We start from the raw sequence: 20293 nt of genomic DNA, 5'->3' as shown, positions 1-20293 counted from the left end.
GACATTCTGAAGACAGAGACAGGGTATGACAAGGTGGGACACATCGTTTAAGCACCGAGAACAAGTGTGAGGAGGGCCATTCGTACCTATAACGCAACGATGATCATCAGTAAACTTCCTTCGCCAGGTGGTTGTAGACCTAACAAGGGCACTCACGAAAAGACCATATCTCATTTGCCTAAAGTAAGCAGCCCTCTTGGAATCGAAATCTACCTCTGGGTCAATCTCGTTAACCCTAGGCAAGGGGTGCATGACGATAGCCGATTCCTTAGCTTTGGCAAGGACGTCGTTGTTGATGACGTAGATATCCTTGACCGCTTCGTATTCTCCGATGTTCTCGAATCGCTCTTTCTGTACTCTTGTAGCGTACAGTACATCAGATTTAGCGATGATTTCGTCGGAGAGGACGGTAGATTCGTTCCATCGGACACCCGCTCGAGACGCCTCGGATTTGACTGAATCGGGCATGGTGAGTGATGGGGGTGAGACAAAGTTGATGGTCACGTCGTATAATGATAAGAGCTTGACGAGAGAGTGAACCGTTCGACCGTTCTTCAAGTCACCGACTGTATTCATCCATTAGCATGGTTAGGTATTCAAAAGAAGGATAGACTCACTCAAAGTAATGGTGATACCATTGACTGAACCCAATTCCTCTCGAATACAGAAGACATCCAACAAACTTTGAGTGGGGTGTTCTCCAATACCGTCACCGGCGTTGATGATAGGCACAGGACTGGACTTGGCAGCGGCCTTGCTAGATCCAACAGCGGGGTGTCGAAGGACAACAGCATCAGAGTAACATCCGACGGTCCTGATGGTATCGGCCAAGGATTCTCCCTTCTGTACGGAAGAGGTAGAGGCAGAAACCTGTACGACCTCACCACCACATCTCTTCATAGCAGCTTCGAAAGAGGTGGAAGTTCGGGTCGATGGCTCGTAGAAGAGAGTGCACAAGACTCTACCCTTGAGTGTGTCAACAGCACCACTTCGTTCAACCTGCGACCTCATCTCGGAAGCAAGGTTGAAAAGAACGTGTAAGTCTTCTCGGTCGAATTGCTTGACCGACAAGATGTGTCGTCGAGTGAATGCTGGGTGGGTCTGAAGAGAGAGGAGGTTTCGTACGGGAGAAGTGTTGACAGGAGCGATGGAAGAAAGAGACATGAGCTTGTCGTTCGCTGGAGGACCGAAGGAAGCGGGTCGCTCCATGGTAGGAGACAAGAGTGCTGAGATCGAAGGTCTCTTCTGCAAGGCGAAAGATCCTCGTGATTGCTTGCTGGCAGAAGCTCGGTTTCCAGCGGTGGAGACATCTCGACCAAGAGGCATGGAGAATGACAATCCATCCAAGAAGACAGAGTGACCATTGATGACGACTCGGTGGATAGCTCCGGCAATGTGTTTACCATCAAGAGGTGACCAAGTCTCGGCGTCCTGTGCTGAGAAGGTGGATTTCCTGTTGACCTCAACCTCCACGTAGGTTTGCGACTGTTCAGGTAAGCCGAAGATGGTTCTTGGGTTTTCGCTGAGTCTGAGCGAGACATCCTCGAGCGTAAGTTTACCATCGGCAACAGCAGTCAAGAGGAGAGGGAGTGACTCCGAAACACCTGAGCTTGGAGATACATTGTGACCAAGAGCGGTACCAAGCTCGAAGGGGAGTACACCGACGGAGAAGATGTCGATGGTAGCCAAGTTGTCCCATAGAGCCTGTTGATCATCGGCAGTAGGCAAGCATTTAGCGGTAGGGTAATCAGCCTGAGAGTAGAACAAGGCGTAGATCGAGACATCGCAGGTGACATTCAACCCTTTCTCCTTGGCAAGCGCAATCAACAAGATGTCGTCTCGGGTGGATACACTAGCAATGTGGATCGATCTGTTGTTCAAACTGGCAAGCAGCAAGATGGAAGCGAGATCGGTAGCTCGAGCATCGGTGACGATAGGTTTGTCTGCTGGCCAAGCAGCGAAATGTTGAGCGACACTGGTGACTTTGTTCACAGATCCGAAGAAGTTGTTGAATGGAATGAACAATGCTTTCGCACCAGCAGCAATAGCATCTTGAAGTCTGGAAGCGTTCTCGGCGGTAGCAGCGACAGAGAAAAAGTAATCGCAATGAGAAGCACCGGTAGCGTTGGCTTGGGCTCGTTGGAGGGAGATCTCATCTTCGACAGCAGAAGCGACACCTTGAGGAACCATTTGCATGACAGTGAAACCACCTTTGATAGCAGCTTGACTTGCTTCGCTGAAATCGTTGGAGTTGGGCTCAGCAGCACCAGGTACGAAGGCTTGGACTGAGACAAGGCTTGGGAATGAGAAGGTCTCGTGGGAAGTCTTGTAGTCTACGCTGGTGATGTCGAAAGTTGGCTTCTTGAGAACAGCTTCGATGAAGAGTTTGGCACATTTGACGTTGGTGATAAGAGGAATAGCAAAGTCAACGGCCATTCGTCGGGATCGGTAGCCTTGAGAGATGTATGAAGCAGGTCTTCGAGATCGGTTCTTGGATGGCAAGTTGATGTACAAGTCGATCAAGTTGTTAGCCAAATGTTGAGTCAAAGAGTATTCAGCCTTTTGAGGGTTGAGATCGTTGACAGAGCCCAAAGCTTCGAGGAACTTGACGGGGATACCGTGCTCTTGGAAGAAATCGGAAGTACCAGCGGTAGCAAAGAGATTGTAACCTTGTCGGTGGAGCTTGTGGACAACAGGTAACATCTCCAATTTCTCCTTGAACGAACCAATAGAAAGCAAGATGTTCTTCTTGGGTGGTCGGATACCAGTTGAGATCAATGCTTTGAGGTAGGCATCATACTTGTCTTTACCGAAACAAGCGACCTCACCGGTAGAAGCCATTTCTACACCTAACACGGGATCGGCACCTGACAATCGACTAAACGAGAATTGAGGAACCTTGACACCAACATAATTAGGTGGCATCTTGACATCTGGGTAAGGAGTAACTGGAAGACCGAGCATAACCTTGGTGGCGAGTTCGATAGCATCGATACCAGTGACCTTTGATACGAATGGGAAGGATCGAGCAGCTCGCAAGTTACATTCAATGACCTTGATTTCGTTGTTCTTAGCGATGAACTGGATGTTGTAAGGACCAGTGACGTTGAGAGCTTGACCGATCTTTTGGGTTGCAATTTCGATCTTTCTGATGGTTTCGGGATCAAGATCTTGAGGAGGTAAGATGAGGGTAGCATCACCAGAGTGGACACCGGCATTTTCGACGTGCTCTGAGATGTAGTGCATGACCATCTTACCGTCTCGAGCGACGGCGTCCATTTCGATTTCCTTGGCCTCTTCGATATACTTGGAGATGACGACAGGGTGATCTCGAGAGACATCGGTAGCTTGGGTAAGGTAGGACTCGAGATCATCTTCTGAGAAGACGACGTTCATAGCAGCACCGGAAAGCACGTAAGAAGGTCGTACGAGCACAGGGTATCCGACCTTGTCACAGAAGGTCTTTGCTTCGGAGAAACTGGTGAGCTCTTTCCAGAGAGGTTGATCGACACCGATTTTGTCAAGCATTCGGGAGAATTTGTATCGGTTTTCGGCAGTATCGATCATCTCAGGGGAAGTACCATATATCTTGACGTTTTGTCGGTGCAGCGCCAAAGCGATGTTGTTGGGAGTTTGACCACCCATGGACAAGACAAGACCGCTTGATCGTTCAATGTCATAGATGTCGAGAACGGTTTCGAGGGAGATGTTCTCAAAGTAAAGCTTGTCGGCTTCATCGTAATCGGTCGATACGGTTTCAGGGTTGTAGTTGATCATGACAGTCTTCATGCCCTGCTCTCGAAGAGTTCGGATGGCTCGGACAGCACACCAATCGAATTCGACGGAAGAACCGATTCTGTAAACACCGGAACCGAGTACCATAACACCGTTGTCATCAAATGAAACATCGTGTTCACTAGCATTGTAAGTAGTGTACAAGTAGTTGGTGAAGGCGGGGAATTCGGCAGCGACGGTATCGATTTGCTTAACGAAGGGTGAGATACCAGCTTCGATACGGAGTCTTCGCACAGCCAGCTCGTTAGAGTTAAGAGCTTTAGCGATTTGTCGATCGGAGAAACCAAGTTGCTTGGCATTTCGAATGAGCTGGTTGGGGACAGTGGAAGCGTTGTATGTTCTATTGGCAGAGTTAGCTTTGACCTGGTCTGGGAAACAAATTATCACTCACCCAATAAGCTTCTCGGTCTTGGATAATCGCTCAAGTCTAGTCAAGAACCAAGGGTCGATGTTGGACATCTTGTTCAGCTTCTCAACGGAGTAACCTCGCTTGAAGGCAGTAGCGAGGGCGAACAAACGTTGATCGGTGGGGTTGGCGATTTCGTGATCGATGTCTTCCACATCGATGTGTTCACCGAAACCAGGGAATCGATCATCGATACATCTGATAGCCTTTTGAATGGTCTCTTCGAAGGTTCGACCAATAGCCATGACTTCACCGACTGATTTCATGGAACTGCTCAAAGCGGTACTGACTCGGTTGAACTTCTTCAAGTCCCATCGAGGAATCTTCACTACACAGTAGTCCAACGAAGGCTCGAAACAAGCGGAAGTGAGCTTGGTAACGGAGTTCTTGATCTCGTTGAGAGGAATGTTAAGACCCAACTTGGCAGCGATGAAAGCGAGAGGGTAACCGGTAGCCTTTGAGGCAAGAGCAGAGGATCGAGAGAGACGAGCGTTGACTTCGATGATACAGTACTCCTTGGAGTAAGGGTTGAGAGCGTACTGGATGTTACATTCACCGACAACACCAAGATGTCTGATAACATTAACAGCGGTGGTTCGGAGCATGTTGTAATCGGCATCGGAAAGGGTTTGCGAAGGGGCAACGACGATAGAGTCACCAGTGTGGATACCCAAGGGGTCGAAGTTCTGTCAAGGACTTAGCGATGCTACACCATGTGGAACTCAATACTCACCTCCATGTTACAGACAGTGATACAGTTGTTTCTGCAATCTCTGACAACTTCGTACTCGATTTCTTTCCAACCTTTCATTGACTTCTCAACCAAAACTTGAGGAGAAGTAGCGAAAGCCTTGTTACAGAGCTCTGTAAGTTGCTCATCATCTTGAGCGAAACCAGAACCGAGACCACCGAGGGCGTAAGCAGCTCGTACAATGACTGGGTAACCGATTCTGTTGGCGGCTTCGGTAGCTTCTTGGAGGTTGACTGCACTTGCAGACTCGGCACATTTCTCACCGATCTCCTCCATGGCTTTAGCGAAGAGGTCTCGATCTTCGGTAGTGATGATAGTGTCAATGGGAGTACCAAGAACCTTGACACCGAGTGAGGCGAACTCATCCTTCAACTTGATACCGACCGAAAGAGCGGTTTGACCACCGAAGGTACAGTAGATACCGTCGGGTTTCTCGTGCTTGATGATCTTTCGCACAAACTCGGGAGTGACGGGCAAGAAGTAAACCTTGTCCGCGAGACCCTTTGAAGTCTGAATGGTGGCAATGTTGGGGTTGACAAGGATGGTGTAGATACCTTCCTCCTTCAAAGCTTTGATAGCTTGGGACCCAGAGTAATCGAATTCACCAGCTTGACCAATGGAGAGACCACCGGAACCAAGAACGAGAACCTTCTTAACGTGTTCCTTGGGTCGAGCAGCAATGTTGTCTGCGAGATCACCACCTGGCATGTCGATGGGGACGAGCTTACCTTCTCTGGCGGAGTCGACCATACTCTTGATGAAGACATCGAAGATGAATTCGGTGTCTCGAGGACCAGGAGCGGACTCAGGGTGGAACTGGACTGAGAAAAAGGGTTTACCGTTCTTACCCATCCAGATACCTTCATTGGATTGGTCATTGGCATTGGTGAAGAATGCTTCCCATCCGTTCTTGAGGGTAGATACGTCAACCTCGTAACCGTGGTTCTGAGAAGTGATGTAGCATCTACCGGAAGATGAACATGTACAAGGCAAGTTCATACCTCTGTTTCCGTACTTCATCTTTCTAGTGGAAGCACCTGAGGCCAAAGCGAGAAGTTGGTGACCGAGACAGATACCGAAGATGGGTACTTTGCTGGTCTCAAGGGCTTTAGAGAGGTTGGAGATGGTTTCTTTGACCATCGAGGGGTCACCGGGACCATTGGAGACGAAGAGACCGTCGTATGGTTCGGTCTCGGCGTTGATGTCGTAGTTCTGCGGAGGATTAGTATATATTTGCATTTTTGGTGGACTACTGCACTTACCCAGGGAACAACCTTGACTTCGACACCTCGTTCTCGGAAACATCTAATCTGGTTCCATTTCATACCGACATCAATGGCGATGACTCGCAACTGTTTACCCGTTCTAGGGTTGGTCTTCTTCTCTGAGCCAGTGGTAGCGGTGTAAAGAGTGGGTTGTTGGGTCGAAACCTTGGCGACAAGGTTGACGCCGTTGGGGTCGTAGAATGGGACAGACTCGTAGTCCTCTTTCCAGTTCAGAGCGAGGTTATCTGTTGAGTTAGATCTGACCATGGATGGAGCCGATAGACCGTTGAGAAGTCTTGAAACTCCACCGAGAACACCGGATTGTGATTCTCTACCTCGCTGTTGGCCGTCAACAGCAGAAGCACCTTGTTTGGCGAGCACTCGACCGAGGAGAACACCTCCTTCTCTAAGTCTCTTGGTCAACATTCTAGTGTCGACACCCCAGATAGCGGGGATGCCTTGCTCTTTAAGCCATTGACCAAGACTGGAGTTGGCAAGGTGGTGAGAGAAACTTGGGTGGTAGTTGGCTACGACAAGGGCAGCGATGTGGATGTGGGAAGACTCGAATTCAAGAGGGAGCGAGTCAAGGAGGTGTGTAGGGGGAGGCACATTGTGGGCATCCTCGGAAGTTGGGATGGTGGAAGTAGCGACGTTGGGTCTCTCGGGCACACCGTAGTTACCAATTAAGGGGTAGGTGAGGATAAGGATTTGAGAGGAGTATGAAGGGTCGGTCAAGGATTCGGGGTATCCGACCATACCTGTGAGGGATGAGCGACTGGCTATAGTGTATGTATAAGCTCTAGCTCACCAGTTTGGAAAACACATTCTCCTGATACTGATTTCTTTGCACCGAAAGAGTGACCAGCCAAAGCTAGACCGTCGGCAAGTTCGAGAACGGCATCTGGTTCTCCCATAGAGTCGTCCCATTTAGGTTCGTCTGGCATACCCTCCCAGTCGATACCCTTGAGGGTAGCTGGTGGGTGGAGACTGCCTAGAGGTTTAGGAGCAGGGGCGACGAAAGACGACGCGCGGTGAACATGAGGTCGAGGTGAGGTAGCTGCGGGAGCTGGTGAGGCTGGTGGGGTGACATCGACAGCCGAGTGAGCAGCGGGAGCTACCGAGACCGCTTGTTGAGCAGGTGGGATGTCGCTGGAAGGTACGACACCTTCGAAACCTGGTACGGAGGGGGCCATCGCGAAGATGTATCAATTCGACGCGGTAGCTACAAGAAAAGGAGAGAAGAGGGAGAGTGTTGGTTCTTGCGATAGGGGGGAAGGGGAGAAAGAGGAGCTAAGGAACCTTCTTTCTATTTTTCAGTATTTTTACAAAGTGCTCGAACCAGACACTGAGCTGCTTTCTGTGGTGGGTTTGGCGTGCTAGACCAACAAGTTATGCATCGGAGAAGAGGAGAGAGGAGGAGAGGAGAAAGAGAGAAAGAGGAAAGATGAAAAGAAAGAAAGAAGAAAGATACAAAGTGAGATGTCTGTCACCAACGAGTGAGTGATGGTAGCAGTGGTACTCGAGTAGTAAATTTTTTAGATTTGGTACTAGTAGGTTGTATCGATTACCGTGAAAAAGTGGAGAAACACGTGGCAATATAATGGGTAAATCATCAATTTATCATCATTTATCCCGATCATTATTGCTATTTTAATATAACTCGCGTGGGAGGGCGCAGTGGAATTAATTTTAATCGGAAACCCCGGAACCAAATACATTACAGATCTAGACGGGACGCGTCGTTGCGGAACACGTCCAAGCGAACGTGAACGTAATCAACAAAATCAACTATTTTCATCATCCACAACCACCAAGAGCAGCAAGCACCATGTCGCTGTCCAGACCATCAAACGCATTCGATGCGCTCGCTCCAGACGAGTCGTTCTTCGATAGAGAGAAGTCTAAGCTGATAGAGGAGATATCAACCGTAAGTCTACTCTTATCCGCATTGGGCGTTGAAGATACTGATTGACCAGTCGCAGAACTTTGAAGAGTTGATGGGACATGCAAACGTGTTGAACAGAAAGTTGGAAGAAGTGTTTGGTGTAGGTAAAGAATTCACGACAGTAGCTGCCTTGTGGGGTGTGAGTTGTCCCTTCAATTCAATCGGTTTTGGTATATTCGTGCTAATGTATCAATGTCGCTTCGCAGAAATTCAGTGACTTGATCAAAGAACAGCAGGTGAGCGAGACTTGATCACTCAACACACTCAATCAAATGACCTTGCTGGATATACTATCCATGATCCACACGGATGCTAACGCGTCCTTTCTTCTCAGACGGAACTCGCCCAATCAGCAGATATAGGTGTCCCTGGCACAGGTTCAACAAACTTCGTGGCGAGCGTCAACAAAGCGGAGAAACGATAACATCATCCAATGCTTTTCAAGTGTATAAATACAATCGTTGTATACTCCAAGAATCAAGTATTCTCATCAAATCATGCATATAATGATAGCTATCTTAAAATGTGAGGAATCGTCTAACACATTCTACAACCCAGATAAGTTTGGAGGAAAGGAAAGGAAAGCTCATGCTATGGTTTATGATTTATCGTATGTGTATTTATCTATTTATGATCTCTCAAATCTACAAACAAGCTATCGTCCCTTATCTTCTGTTCACTTCCATAATTGTTCCATCTAATCTTTCTATCTTCTATGCCATTCTCTATCATTCCGCCTCATACCTTAATCGTGCGTCTATTGTGGAGAAGGGACGGTATGAGGAGCCAGTGTAGCAATATGCCCGCCCGATCCATTACCTTGGGTGGGAGTTTGATGGGTGTAGTACTCATGAGCTGCAGCTTGGGGTTGGAAAGGAGGTTGGTAATAAGTGCTCGGACCGCTATTACAGATATTCAATTGAAGTTGTTGTTGGTGCTGGTGGTGTAATTGTTGTTGTTGCTGGGCTTGGGCTTGCTGATGTGCGTAATTCATCTGCGCCTGAGTAGGATAATAGTACGCCTGGGCATATGGGCTGGGTCCAGGTGATTGGGAGTGGCCGTGGTGTCCATGGGACGAATGGGGTGCTTCGAGCGGAGTGAGCAATTGCGGTGGAGAGGGAGTCTGGGAGCCCTCAGTGAGCGGGAAGGTGTATCCGTCGAAATATCCGGTGGCATATGTCAGTTGACCATTATGCGTCGGAGTCAACGTAGTAGGGGTCAAGTGATGTGTGGGAATCCCAGTCAAACCAAGGACATTGGGACTACCGAACGGTTGATATTGATTGTGGTGTTGTTGGTGTTGTTGATCGGGTAACACGATGTTCATGGGAGGTGCAAGGGATCCTCTGGTCGAGGTGGATCTCCTCGAATTTCGTCGAGCAGCTTCGTTGGAAAGTCTAATGGCTTTTTCCCTAGCTGCGTTCTCCTTGGCCTTGGCTTTTCGTTTCTTCGACCCTTTACCTTCCCCGTTGGGCGCCCGGGTGAACTTGTAATCGTAATCCTCGACATATTTGTCCCAATACTTCTTGGAAACTCGAGTCCACCATTCGAATTCCTCTGGTCGGAGATCTTTCAATGCCCTCCATTCGGCAGATAACCAGGTGGAGATGGACCCAGTTTTCATATCGGAGTACATGTCTCCCCATTGAGGTCGTCGGAAATCTGCGAATGCCATTGCGCCTATCGCCAAGCAAGGATAATATCAGCCACTGTGCCCTCCCTCACCCACCGAGATCCGGTCGTGAAAGCAGGAAGAAGGACGTTAGACTCACTATTCATAGGTCTAGGGGGTTTGAACTCCTCTCCGGCTTTTTGACATCTCGCAAACTCCTTAGCAATGGTAGTTTCTGATTTCTTCATCAACTTGGCCACAACCGCATCCTCGGTCAAGTCCCTCCTGGCCTGCTCGACCTCCCACAGATGAGGGAATCTACAATGATCGGTGAGGGGTTGCAGTTCCTTGGGTTCGCCTTCCCCCTTGGGCCAAGCTTTGGGGCTGGCTAGGTAACTCTCTCGTCGTCGTTTGTGGGATTCAGCGACGGACCGGATCCATTCGGACGGACCATCATACCATTCGTCAGTGGTTGATGCTGACGAGGCGTTGGACTTGGTGATCACCATGCGAGGGGCGGGGGCGGGGGCGGGGGCGGTAGGAGGGATCTCCTCCGTGGCGAGTGTGCTGGGGGAGTAGGAGGCGTTGGATTCTGGACTGAGGCTTCGTGAAGGGGATGGTCTGAATTCGCAAGTGTCAGTACATATATCCAGACTTCTGCCATGCGATGAGAGGGGAGTGGGGACTCACTCCATGAGCTGCGGGTTGATGGTAAAAGCAGAGATCATAGGTGTCCAGCCCTGTACTCCGAGGTGTTGACCATGTAACACCGAGGTATCGTAGGGGTGAGCGACATAGTGATTATGAGTAGGGGTCTCCTGCGTGTACTCGATACCCAGATGGTAAGGTTGATGTAAGTGAGACGCTGCTTGGGGGGTCGAATGAGAGTCGTTGGTGTAGGTACACGTGTCTGCGTATGACATCTGCTGGGCGGTGGCGGAAGTCGTCATCTTGTTGTGGGGGGAGTCGAAGCTGAATGGATACTCCTGTGTAGACAAAGTATTAATGGGTACGGGTGTCTGAATCGTCGTTGAATTGGAGATGACACTATCTCTAGATAGGGCGGGTATAGAAGGAGAAGGTGTACTAGAGTACGAAAGTGGAGAATGATATGAAGATTGAGATTGAGATTGAGATTCAGAAGAATGTTTGGAATGAATTTGAATACTCAATTGTGGTCTCTCTCTTGTAGTTGAGGATAAGCCTGACCAAGCAGCAGAGGGGGGCAAATCGTTCATCCTGCTGGAACAGGAAGATGATGATGATCCAATCGTTTGTTGCCGGTTTGAGTTCGAGTTTTGCATTGTGCTTCTCGGTGAGGAAAAGATAGAAGTAGGAACAAGGTTAAAATTCCCAACCTTTGATAGGAGTATATGCAGGATGTGGTGGCGATAAAACGGCTTTGTCTCAAGCTAAAAGGACTGACGGTAAAGAATTGGATTAGTACGCTTCTTTCTCATAGTTGCTACGTATAAATAGCAAGAGTATGACTCACGATCTGCCGATATCGTTGGGATGCTCTGGGGTACCTCGTTCCGTTAGTTTATGCACAGGAACGGGATTGTGTGAGGAAAGAGGAGAAGAGGTGTTAATCAAGTCTTGAACGTTGATCTTCTTCCTCTACTTGGCTGTAGTTGTGGACGACGAATTGTCTCTTATACTGAATTAGAAAGGAGACGCAGATCTGTCCCCCGGGGAAATCCAAGTTTAAGGTTGAGTGAGACGCTGCGGCGGCGATTTGATATAGTTTGACACGTGAAGGTGAAGTCGTGCGCTTGAAAGGTTAAAGGCAGCTCTTGTGGGATCTTGAGATGGTCGTGAGGATGAGTCGCAGATCAAAGGATGGGTGTTAAAGTGGCGAAATGTCTCGTCCGTCGTGGAGTCGTCAAGTTGGATCGTCGGGTCGTTGAATGCATGAATCGATTAATGCTATGTATGAAGTTTGTGATTCAATTGATCAGTCAGCCGAGAGCTGAGAACTGTATTGAAAAGAGAGAGATATTCCAAAGATTACAAGACTGAAGAGCATCATCTATAAATATGTATTCAAATAATCTCATTGATCGATATCAACGATGTTCAATTGAAGAACCGGACCACTTCAGCAGACGGAATGACCACATGTCCTTGAAACATGTGTACCACCACAACCACCTCATTGGTCTCGATGATCCTGTGCATGGGAAATAAGGTTTGATTTGTTTTGCCATCACGGTAAATCTGGCTTAGATCTTTTCTGGTACTGACTCCTGTCCTTGTCTCTGATCTCTGTTTCTCAAACGTCATGATCGACATCCCCTTCTTCGCTCAATTGACTCTCGCTGAACCTGTAACTGCTCTGCCGGTGGGCCACCACTAGAGCCTAGGAGGGAAATTCTAATAATTACCAGAGCATCCCTCCGTAACAGTGCGGAGCCAAGGAACCTGACTCATAAAGGGGTCAAACATTCTTCGTCAGAGCTAATGCCAAGCTTTACACTACCTGTTTTAACAGGTTAGTACCGTTTCGTAGTCACTCACCTGAACCTTCCGTCGGTAAGATGCATATATGATAGAAGCCTAGAAGCACAAGGCACGGACATCGAACAAGCCATATTAAAGAATTAACATACACAGGGATATGGTAAGGGTACGAAGGGTGCCGATGAATCATCATACAATTCAGAATGATGAATTATCCTGTCATTCATGAAACCATTCCCTTAGATATAGTGGCAGACTACAAGGAAGCGAACAACCACCTGAGTCAAGATAAAACTAACCACCATCACTCCACACACCAGAGACAGCGGGATCTATTCAACCCTGATGCGAGATCCTCCTAGCAAGCCAGCCAAGTTGCAGTTTCGCTCAACCAATTCTGTAAATGCGATCCTCTACAATATGGGATGATCATCCCAGTACGACTCGTTGAGACAAGCGAGGAACGTTCCGACGTGGTTTCAACCGCCTGGTCGTGGATCAATTCTCCGTTCGTTCCGTTGTGAGATGTGTCGTACCCTCGAGTCATGCCCAACTCAATGTAGGCGTGACAAGCACCTTAGGAACAGGAATTAGGTGCTTTTCACGTGCCGGTCCCGGCAGCTACACTGCTCCTATCGGCGGATTCCAGGACTTCCCTTCAAACAAACTTTCTCACGCCACTGGAATATCAATACTGTACGAGAAGATTACACGATGCATGGTGGGCGATGTACATAAGAAAGGGGCCGTCTCAATTATGGTTAACGTAAAGAATCTCAATGAGCCTGTTACTGGTCTTGCTATTCCTATTGGTCTTTCTGCATGTGTTATTCTGTTCCCTCCTGTTCTCGAGCCTGCGAACGACCATTCTCCTTGCCCCGAAGCCAAAGCAATTTTCAGGGCAGTGCACCGAGAGCTAGCCAATCTCCAAAGCACATATGACTACCTATCGATCTCGATGCTCCCAGCGATCGGAATGGTCAGAGGTAATCGCAGCTTGACTGTACTGTACGGCACATGCCACGAGTCCCGTGTATTCGCTTCCGGAGCATGATTAACCATCCCGTCAAGTTCCTGGTCTGTATCATGCCGAGAAGAGCGAAACGAAGATACACTTAAATATAGGTGGTGGCGTCGAAAAAAATCCAGAAGAACCCATCATCAGTTGCAGCCACTTTTTATTGGTCGCATTGAAAAGATCATTACAATTTCTGGCAGCGACCCATTATGTCCACCAGCCACATTACACCCAGGCACCTCTTTTCTCCTGTGCCGCACCTCACCGCTCCCGTAACAAGGTTCGCTGGAATCACTTTTTTTCCGCCAGTCTGGAACGAGGGGCGAAACGAAGTTTGTGCGGTCTCATTCTCCACTATCTAACGAAAGATCGATGATAAGAGAGGATACATGTCGTAGTCAACCTAATGGTCGAGCCGAACGGTCTGAAGTTACACTTCACATTGTGAATTTTCCGGCCGAGACAGGACCCCGTACATGGTGCCAAAGCTATCTATAGCCTCGTAGTGATTTCCGCGTGGACACGGAGCTGAACACCGCGCAGCCAGTCTGCTCGCCAAGACTTTACCGAGCAGAGATCCAGCCGAGGTCGTGCTGAGTAAGCGGAACAAAGTTAGGGATGTGAAGCATCTCGCGCACCGGCGATTAAGTCATCAAGACCGGCGGCAAGCGTGAACCCATCATCTCGTAAGGGATTGACCTAATTTTGACCCTTTTCTCTCTTGTGAACACTCGGTTATCCTTGTGTAGTCACCTGTCATTTAGGCAATTGAGTCAGGTACAAGTATAAGCCTGCGATTCCCATTCCCACTGACCAATGGGAGATGGCAACGTTAACGAAACTTTGTCAGGCTGAATGTGTTTCACCACATATTGGACATCTCCCCGGGTGAGTGAGTGCCTTATCAGTATGTTCATGCTCAATTATGCAAGTTTCGTACCCTCTCATCTGATCATGTAGGAGCGGCTACGTGATGATTTTGGAGTCTTTTTCTTGTTTCATGATTACGAGACGTCGATATCGTATCGCTTCATCTCCGCATCCCCTTCTCTCGTTATAATCAGTTGGTCCGCGGAAATGATCCAGATTTCACCTCAATGATCCCTATGGCATATGCATGTACAGTACAAAGTGTGTTGATGCTCGTTTACCAAAGTTCCGGACCGAATTGCCGAGCAAGGCCTGAAAAGGTACATTAACGTTCAAAACCTTATCGAAACCCAAGTCGATGATCGCGTTTGCTCATCTGAATGTCCAAAGTGGAGCGATGCGTGTTCCGTGGTTCTCGCAATTGAAATTGTGAGAGATGACATGACATGCTCAAAAGACTGTCAGCATGATGAAGAAAGAGTCCGATCCCCATCGCACGATTCTCGGTCGACAATCGACTAGCAGTTGTCGTCAGACCCTCCTCCGGCTCGCTATCTCGCGAATGCTCCAGACGGCCATTGAACTCTCGAGGATGCAGCATTTGAGCTGAGCTGTGGACATTCACAAACGACACCCGCATTCTTGAAGTACTCACCGATAAAGTTACCGTATGTCCATTCACCGTCGGTGTCTGGCTTCATTCAAGTCACTCTGATGATTCACTGTGTGTTTCTCTTGATCATGCGAGCTCCGTGGCCTGCCCATCTTATTTAGTATACCGCCACGAGGAAGATTCAAATTGAAGATATGGGAAATTGGAATGTATGTCCATTCTTGCGCTAACTAAATTACTAGTATCCAACCAAAAAAATTTCCAGATCCACGAACGGCAATTCAAGCGTTGCACCTATTGAAGTAGCTCCTTGATACAGCTTTATGTATAGCCCATGTTCAAAACCGCCCAAGTGACTTCATCCATGAGACAATACAACATCCTAATATATACTACACAATACAAACCTCAAAGTTAACACCTCTCAAAGATCCTAAACAGGTCAGGTAAATTAGCTATCATATTAAACTCTGTCATTCTACTCTTCGGCCATTGGGTATGACGTCTGAAAGATGGGAAAAGGATATGTTCAAGTTGCCATAAGTGATGATTGATCTCTTCTGTCGACGGCTCATGCTCATCCCTCTCGTCCCCCGGATGATTGGAGAATGGTCGGGGTGAGTTGAAAAATGCTAGTTCCTTTAGGAAGGTCGCGAAGCATTCTTTCTCGGATTCCCAGTTGACCTGTACGACCACCAGTACAAGTCAGCGAATACCACGTCACTTCGGTTTCCCTCAAGTAATGGCCACGGGGCAACAATCGATGTCTTTTGATATTGGGACGAGCAATCCCGCACTCACCTGAGTACCTAGACAAAGTAAGAAATGTGGCAACCTATCCAGATTCGGTGTATATCCATTCAATATCATAGGTAGCGTTTCGACATCACCTTGATCATTGATCGATAATGAGAAATATTCATCTATCATCTCTTTCTTATCCATCAGGAGGTCGTAAATGCTCTAACCGATAACACATCATATATCAGTCTCTGGTGTTCCATGTCAGATTCGATAGCACAGTAGACAACAGCAACAAGTAACACACCTCGACAACTTCCTCGACGTTCAACCCAACACCTTTCAACCCACTTTCATCCTCCGCCGCCAGCTTCAACAGTTCTTTGAGATTGGGCGAAGGCTCAAGACGTAATCTGTTGAATGCTCCAAATTGCCTCAAGCCAAGTTGACAGAAATGTTCGTCCCTATACACATAGTCCAAATTATGTCAGATCAGTATACATCAATACCGTGGATGTCTTGAAAATGATGAAAGACGCACGCTAATGAAGCATGATTGACAAGATACAATTTCGTACTATGCTGTATCAATGACAGACATAATTGCCTATCCACTACACCGACAAAAGCATGTCGACGCATAATCTCATTGAGATCTATAATACTCTGTGGTATTAGCATATCTCCTGATCCGATGTGTATCACACCCCACTCACCGGCATTACCTCCTTTCCTAGCGGCCTTCCTCAGCTCAAGAATACTATCAAACTCGCATACACTCTCCGGTATCTCCTTCTCCTTCCCTTTCCCTTTATACCCCTCATTCCACATCACCCTTTCCCTCTCATTCTCTCCTTCCTCTTCATCATCATCGATATTGAACGGTTCCTCGGCACTTCCAACTGCCCTCTTCTTACTGGGTCTAAGATCATCCAGTATCTGAGAGTTTGATTGGGCGAACCCGGATAACTGCGAGGGGTCTACTACGGTGACCATAGAGTCCAATGTTCGGTTCGAAGGGTCCATTCTGACTTTGTAGTTTGGCGCGGGTTTACGAATGGCTGGGGAAGAAGAGGCAGAAGATTCACCACGTTTCTCATTGGGTTGATTAGCACCTGGGAGAAGGGTCTGACAATGGATGATCAGTCATCGTCTTGTTTTGTATCCAGTTTGACAGGTATGATTAATGCTTCAAGATGAGTGATATTGTATTGTCGTGACTCACCTGAACCGAAAACGACCTCGAGACATTCGCTCCAGCCAAAGCAGTCTGTACACCCTCACAGATCCCATCTATCATCTCATCCTCGTTCAGGAAATGTACCTCTGATTTCGTCGGGTGGACATTAACGTCGATCTTGGCGGGGTCGATCTCAAGGCTAGCCAAAAGTCCGTGTCAGTCGAGCATGACGGACCGTGGAGAAGGCCAGGTACGCTTACCTCAGATATACCCATGGTGAGGCACCTTTAGGTAGATAAGCTGTATACAACGCATCTATCGCTTTTTTGATCTTGCTCGATTCGACTAGTCGATCTAACACCCACCAAGGCTTAATCATCAGCTGTCCGACCTCACCTGCAAACAGTCGTGTGATACTCACTGTTGATGAATAACAGCCAACCACCCTTTCTAGCCCAATTGCTATTCGCATTACTGACCCACCCCCTGACTGTGGAAGATAATTTCGCTTCGGGTTGTAAGACCGTTGAAGGAATTTCTAGCAATTCCGCAGCTAATGACGGGGTGTAGAGATTGGATATGTTGGCTTTTGTAGTTGAGCTCACTGGTGTGGAGACATCAGGCAGTGAGGTACCTGCCTATAACGCACAATCATCGTATCAGCTGATTATTTTCTTTTTCATCCACAATTGTACAGCCCAGACTTACCTTTTTGCAGACCCAGCTCACATGTGGGTTATGTACAGCATATTTGGTGATCACGTCTAATACTCTTGTGTACTCGTCTGAAGGGGATTTAAACGCTCGTTTTCGTAAGGGCATATTGTAGAATAGGTCTTCAGCCTTAAAGTATATCACAAATCAGCTCTACTCTCTGATCAAGGCATAGTCAAGAGCTAGCTGATGGATTGATACGTACGGTAATGACAGTTCCATCATTCGCTGCTGTAGGTTTCGGTTCAGCAGGACCACCGGGTCTGGACGGTATCAATACGCCATCTTGGTAGTTTGCTCTGAATATCCCCCAGAAAGTATCAGCATCGTCCTCCCATTATCTTTTCATTCGAATGAAGAGGATGAGAAGGAGGATAGACCCCTCTGAAAAGGGGGAAAGAGAAACACCACAAACTCACTTCCACCCACATCCTTCTGTCCTAGTCTTACTAACCACCTCAACATGACTACAATAACTTATACTTGCCAGTGCCTCCCCCCTAAATCCATACGTACCCAATTTCTGCAGATCCTCAAATTTTTGTAATTTCGAGGTAGCGTATCGTTCGCATAATAATGGCAAATCCGCTTTGTTGATACCATGACCATTATCTATGATCTGTATGGATTTCAGGCCACCGTCCTTGAGGGTTATTTTGATGGAGGTTGATCCGGCGTCGAGGGAGTTTTCGAGGAGTTCTTTGATGGCGTTGGCTGGTCTGTGGATGATCTGGGGGTGTGTCAGTCGCTTACACTGGAAGGCGAAGAGATTGTATGTTATGAGAATACATGATAACGGCACAATGCCCAAAGACGTTGTGCTTTGGTCATGGCATTGACTAAGATGACCTACCTCTGCAGCTGCTATCTGGTTGATGACGTCCTTGGTCAACTTCCTTATAGGTTTTGGACCTTGAGGTTCATAGTTGTCCGCCGCGTCTGGCGGCTGATGATCGACATCCATAGCTGCTGTTGTCATATCATGGTTCTTCTTATGATCTATGTCGTTAGATGTACTGTATTTATGGAGAAGGACCATAAGAATGGCGAAGGAATGCGCGAATTACTGTAATCTTGTTCAAACGATGACATCACCACTTGTTGTCATAGACATAGGATAATCCCGCAATCCCGCAATCTCACCATATAACCATACGCTGAATGGTCTGGTCTGTTCTCATGTCATCATCGTACAGTACTGAACAATCCTTTGTTTATCGTCCACACCCATACTCGTCATAACACTGCATATCGACTCGATACATCAAGATCGTCTGCTCCTTGATATCGTCACTCTCAATAGCTGGCTACAACTCCAAGCGAAATCACCCACGATGCCGGCACACGTCCACCACTCTGCTCCTCCCCGTATCAAGCGGCCCTACACAATGAGGAAATCACCTTATCTCGTTTCTCTGATTTTCCTGCTCGCCGCTACTACCTTGACTCTGCTTAATATCTATGTGAGTCTATGCCATCAGCTGAGATCCAGGAGATCCCCCGATAACCAATGAATGACTGATGCAAGGAGAACAGGTCCCAAGTTTATTGCATGTCATCTCGAGAAATCCCGGTCCAACACAATTTGAGACCAGGTGAGTGATTTTCCCCATTGATACCTTGCATCATATGAGATACTGATGGTACGACTACTTGTAGATATGGACTGTATAGAAGGTAATTCTGCCTTTTATTTCTCATATTCGCTAATCGGCCGACGAGCTGACTCGTATACCCAGATGTACTCGATCGACCCCATCACCCAACGCAGCTTTCCTCCAACCTTCTCATCCACCTTTGGTATCCGACCAAGTATTCTCTGGATGGGAGCTAGGACCAGTCAACGGGCCAGTGTATGGTGAAGGAGATGGATGGGTGTGCCAGGCTTTCCCCACTAGGTGAGTAAGCGTGTCCAGTGTCAATATTCAGGTTCTATGGACCATCCCGTAGACGGAATGGCTTATAATGCTCTATAATTCATTAGATCCGAGTGTCAGCAATTCGGCGAAAAATTCTGCGTCCTCTGGTCCACTGCGGGATACTCTGCTCAATTATCCTTGGTACCTTGTCTAGCCAGTTTGATAAGTCTGCTATTCATCTTCTTGCACCGAGGTGAGTCAAGCTTCATCTTTTCATAACCATTCTACAGAGAACAGCTTGTCGCAATCCATCAATGCTGCCTTACTGATCCAAATCCTTCTGCGATAGGTCAAAGAACTGCTCGAGCAAAAGCAAGAAGACAACAATGGAAGCTTGTCTCTGGAACTATGCTGATTCATTGTATACTGCAAATACTCTCCTTCGCCCTGATCTTACATGTCTTCAGGACGGATGAGAGATTTGAGACGAAAGGAAGCCATCTTGGTGAGCTGGATCTCTCCTGTTCATCGAATTAACCTTGAATATCTCAGCTCACCAGCTGATATGGAATACATTCCCACAGACCAATCATTCTACTACGGTGTCAGCTCAGCGATCGTATCAGGCGCCATGGCCCTGCTCCTCACATTTACCGCTCTTGCTGCTCGTACGTGACTTAACTTATCAGCTAAATAGTACTTTTTTGTTTCAATTTAGCTAATTCATTCTTTGCTGGATTGATAGGAGCCGGTAAACCATGGGCAGCAGGCAAATCAGCCAAACACGCCAAGAGACATCGACGAACTCGATCCGGAAGGGTCATTGCTGTTCCCCCGGGGACTGAGATCCCTCCTGAGGAGGTCGTTACCGTTGGCGAAGTGCGGGCTGCGCAGGAAGCTGTCGGGGAGACTACGGGGTTGTTGAGTGGACATGAGGGGGAGGTGGCGGGTGGTAGAGGTGGGGAGAGGGCTACGGACGGGGGTGTATAATGTACCAAGAGAGTGTCCGAATGGATGAAAACAACGCTCAAACTCTGGGAAGGTGGAGAAGGGTAAAATGC

The 20293-nt window shown here is 47.8% G+C and overlaps 5 protein-coding genes across 5 annotated transcripts; 2 read left to right on the top strand and 3 right to left on the bottom strand.

Moving 5' to 3' along the window:
• Positions 1–47: 47 nt before the first annotated feature.
• On the bottom strand, positions 48–7410 carry I302_107802 (carbamoyl-phosphate synthase, large subunit; the record flags this gene model as incomplete). The annotated part of the gene is made up of 8 exons (XM_065870542.1): positions 48–86; positions 157–566; positions 618–4135; positions 4187–4887; positions 4935–6164; positions 6215–6438; positions 6583–6975; positions 7026–7410. The coding sequence occupies 8 exons, from the start codon at positions 7408–7410 to the stop codon at positions 48–50; spliced, it is 6900 nt and encodes a 2299-aa protein (XP_065726614.1).
• Positions 7411–8045: 635 nt separating this feature from the next.
• Positions 8046–8586, top strand: I302_107801 (uncharacterized protein; the record flags this gene model as incomplete). Its single annotated transcript, XM_019193070.1, has 4 exons — positions 8046–8144; positions 8200–8301; positions 8369–8398; positions 8497–8586. 4 exons carry the CDS (start codon positions 8046–8048, stop codon positions 8584–8586), a joined length of 321 nt encoding a protein of 106 aa, XP_019044547.1.
• Positions 8587–8919: 333 nt separating this feature from the next.
• On the bottom strand, positions 8920–11012 carry I302_107800 (uncharacterized protein; the record flags this gene model as incomplete). Its single annotated transcript, XM_019193071.1, has 3 exons — positions 8920–9842; positions 9935–10395; positions 10465–11012. The coding sequence occupies 3 exons, from the start codon at positions 11010–11012 to the stop codon at positions 8920–8922; spliced, it is 1932 nt and encodes a 643-aa protein (XP_019044548.1).
• A 4140-nt stretch (positions 11013–15152) lies between these two features.
• I302_107799 (uncharacterized protein) lies at positions 15153–18352 on the bottom strand (the record flags this gene model as incomplete). Its single annotated transcript, XM_065870541.1, has 12 exons — positions 15153–15422; positions 15540–15701; positions 15787–15943; positions 16021–16135; positions 16196–16607; positions 16705–16858; positions 16920–17013; positions 17081–17297; positions 17368–17502; positions 17579–17672; positions 17793–18103; positions 18227–18352. 12 exons carry the CDS (start codon positions 18350–18352, stop codon positions 15153–15155), a joined length of 2247 nt encoding a protein of 748 aa, XP_065726613.1.
• Positions 18353–18707: 355 nt separating this feature from the next.
• Positions 18708–20222, top strand: I302_107798 (uncharacterized protein; the record flags this gene model as incomplete). The annotated part of the gene is made up of 8 exons (XM_065870540.1): positions 18708–18836; positions 18910–18968; positions 19033–19050; positions 19113–19271; positions 19358–19485; positions 19582–19737; positions 19817–19900; positions 19978–20222. The coding sequence occupies 8 exons, from the start codon at positions 18708–18710 to the stop codon at positions 20220–20222; spliced, it is 978 nt and encodes a 325-aa protein (XP_065726612.1).
• Between the last annotated feature and the right edge of the window lie 71 nt (positions 20223–20293).

The sequence above is a fragment of the Kwoniella bestiolae genome, chromosome 6 (assembly GCF_000512585.2).
Source record: "Kwoniella bestiolae CBS 10118 chromosome 6, complete sequence".
Taxonomy (NCBI): domain Eukaryota; kingdom Fungi; phylum Basidiomycota; class Tremellomycetes; order Tremellales; family Cryptococcaceae; genus Kwoniella; species Kwoniella bestiolae.
The sequence above is the reverse complement of the archived record's forward strand: the minus strand, read 5'-3'. Positions and strand labels throughout refer to the sequence as shown.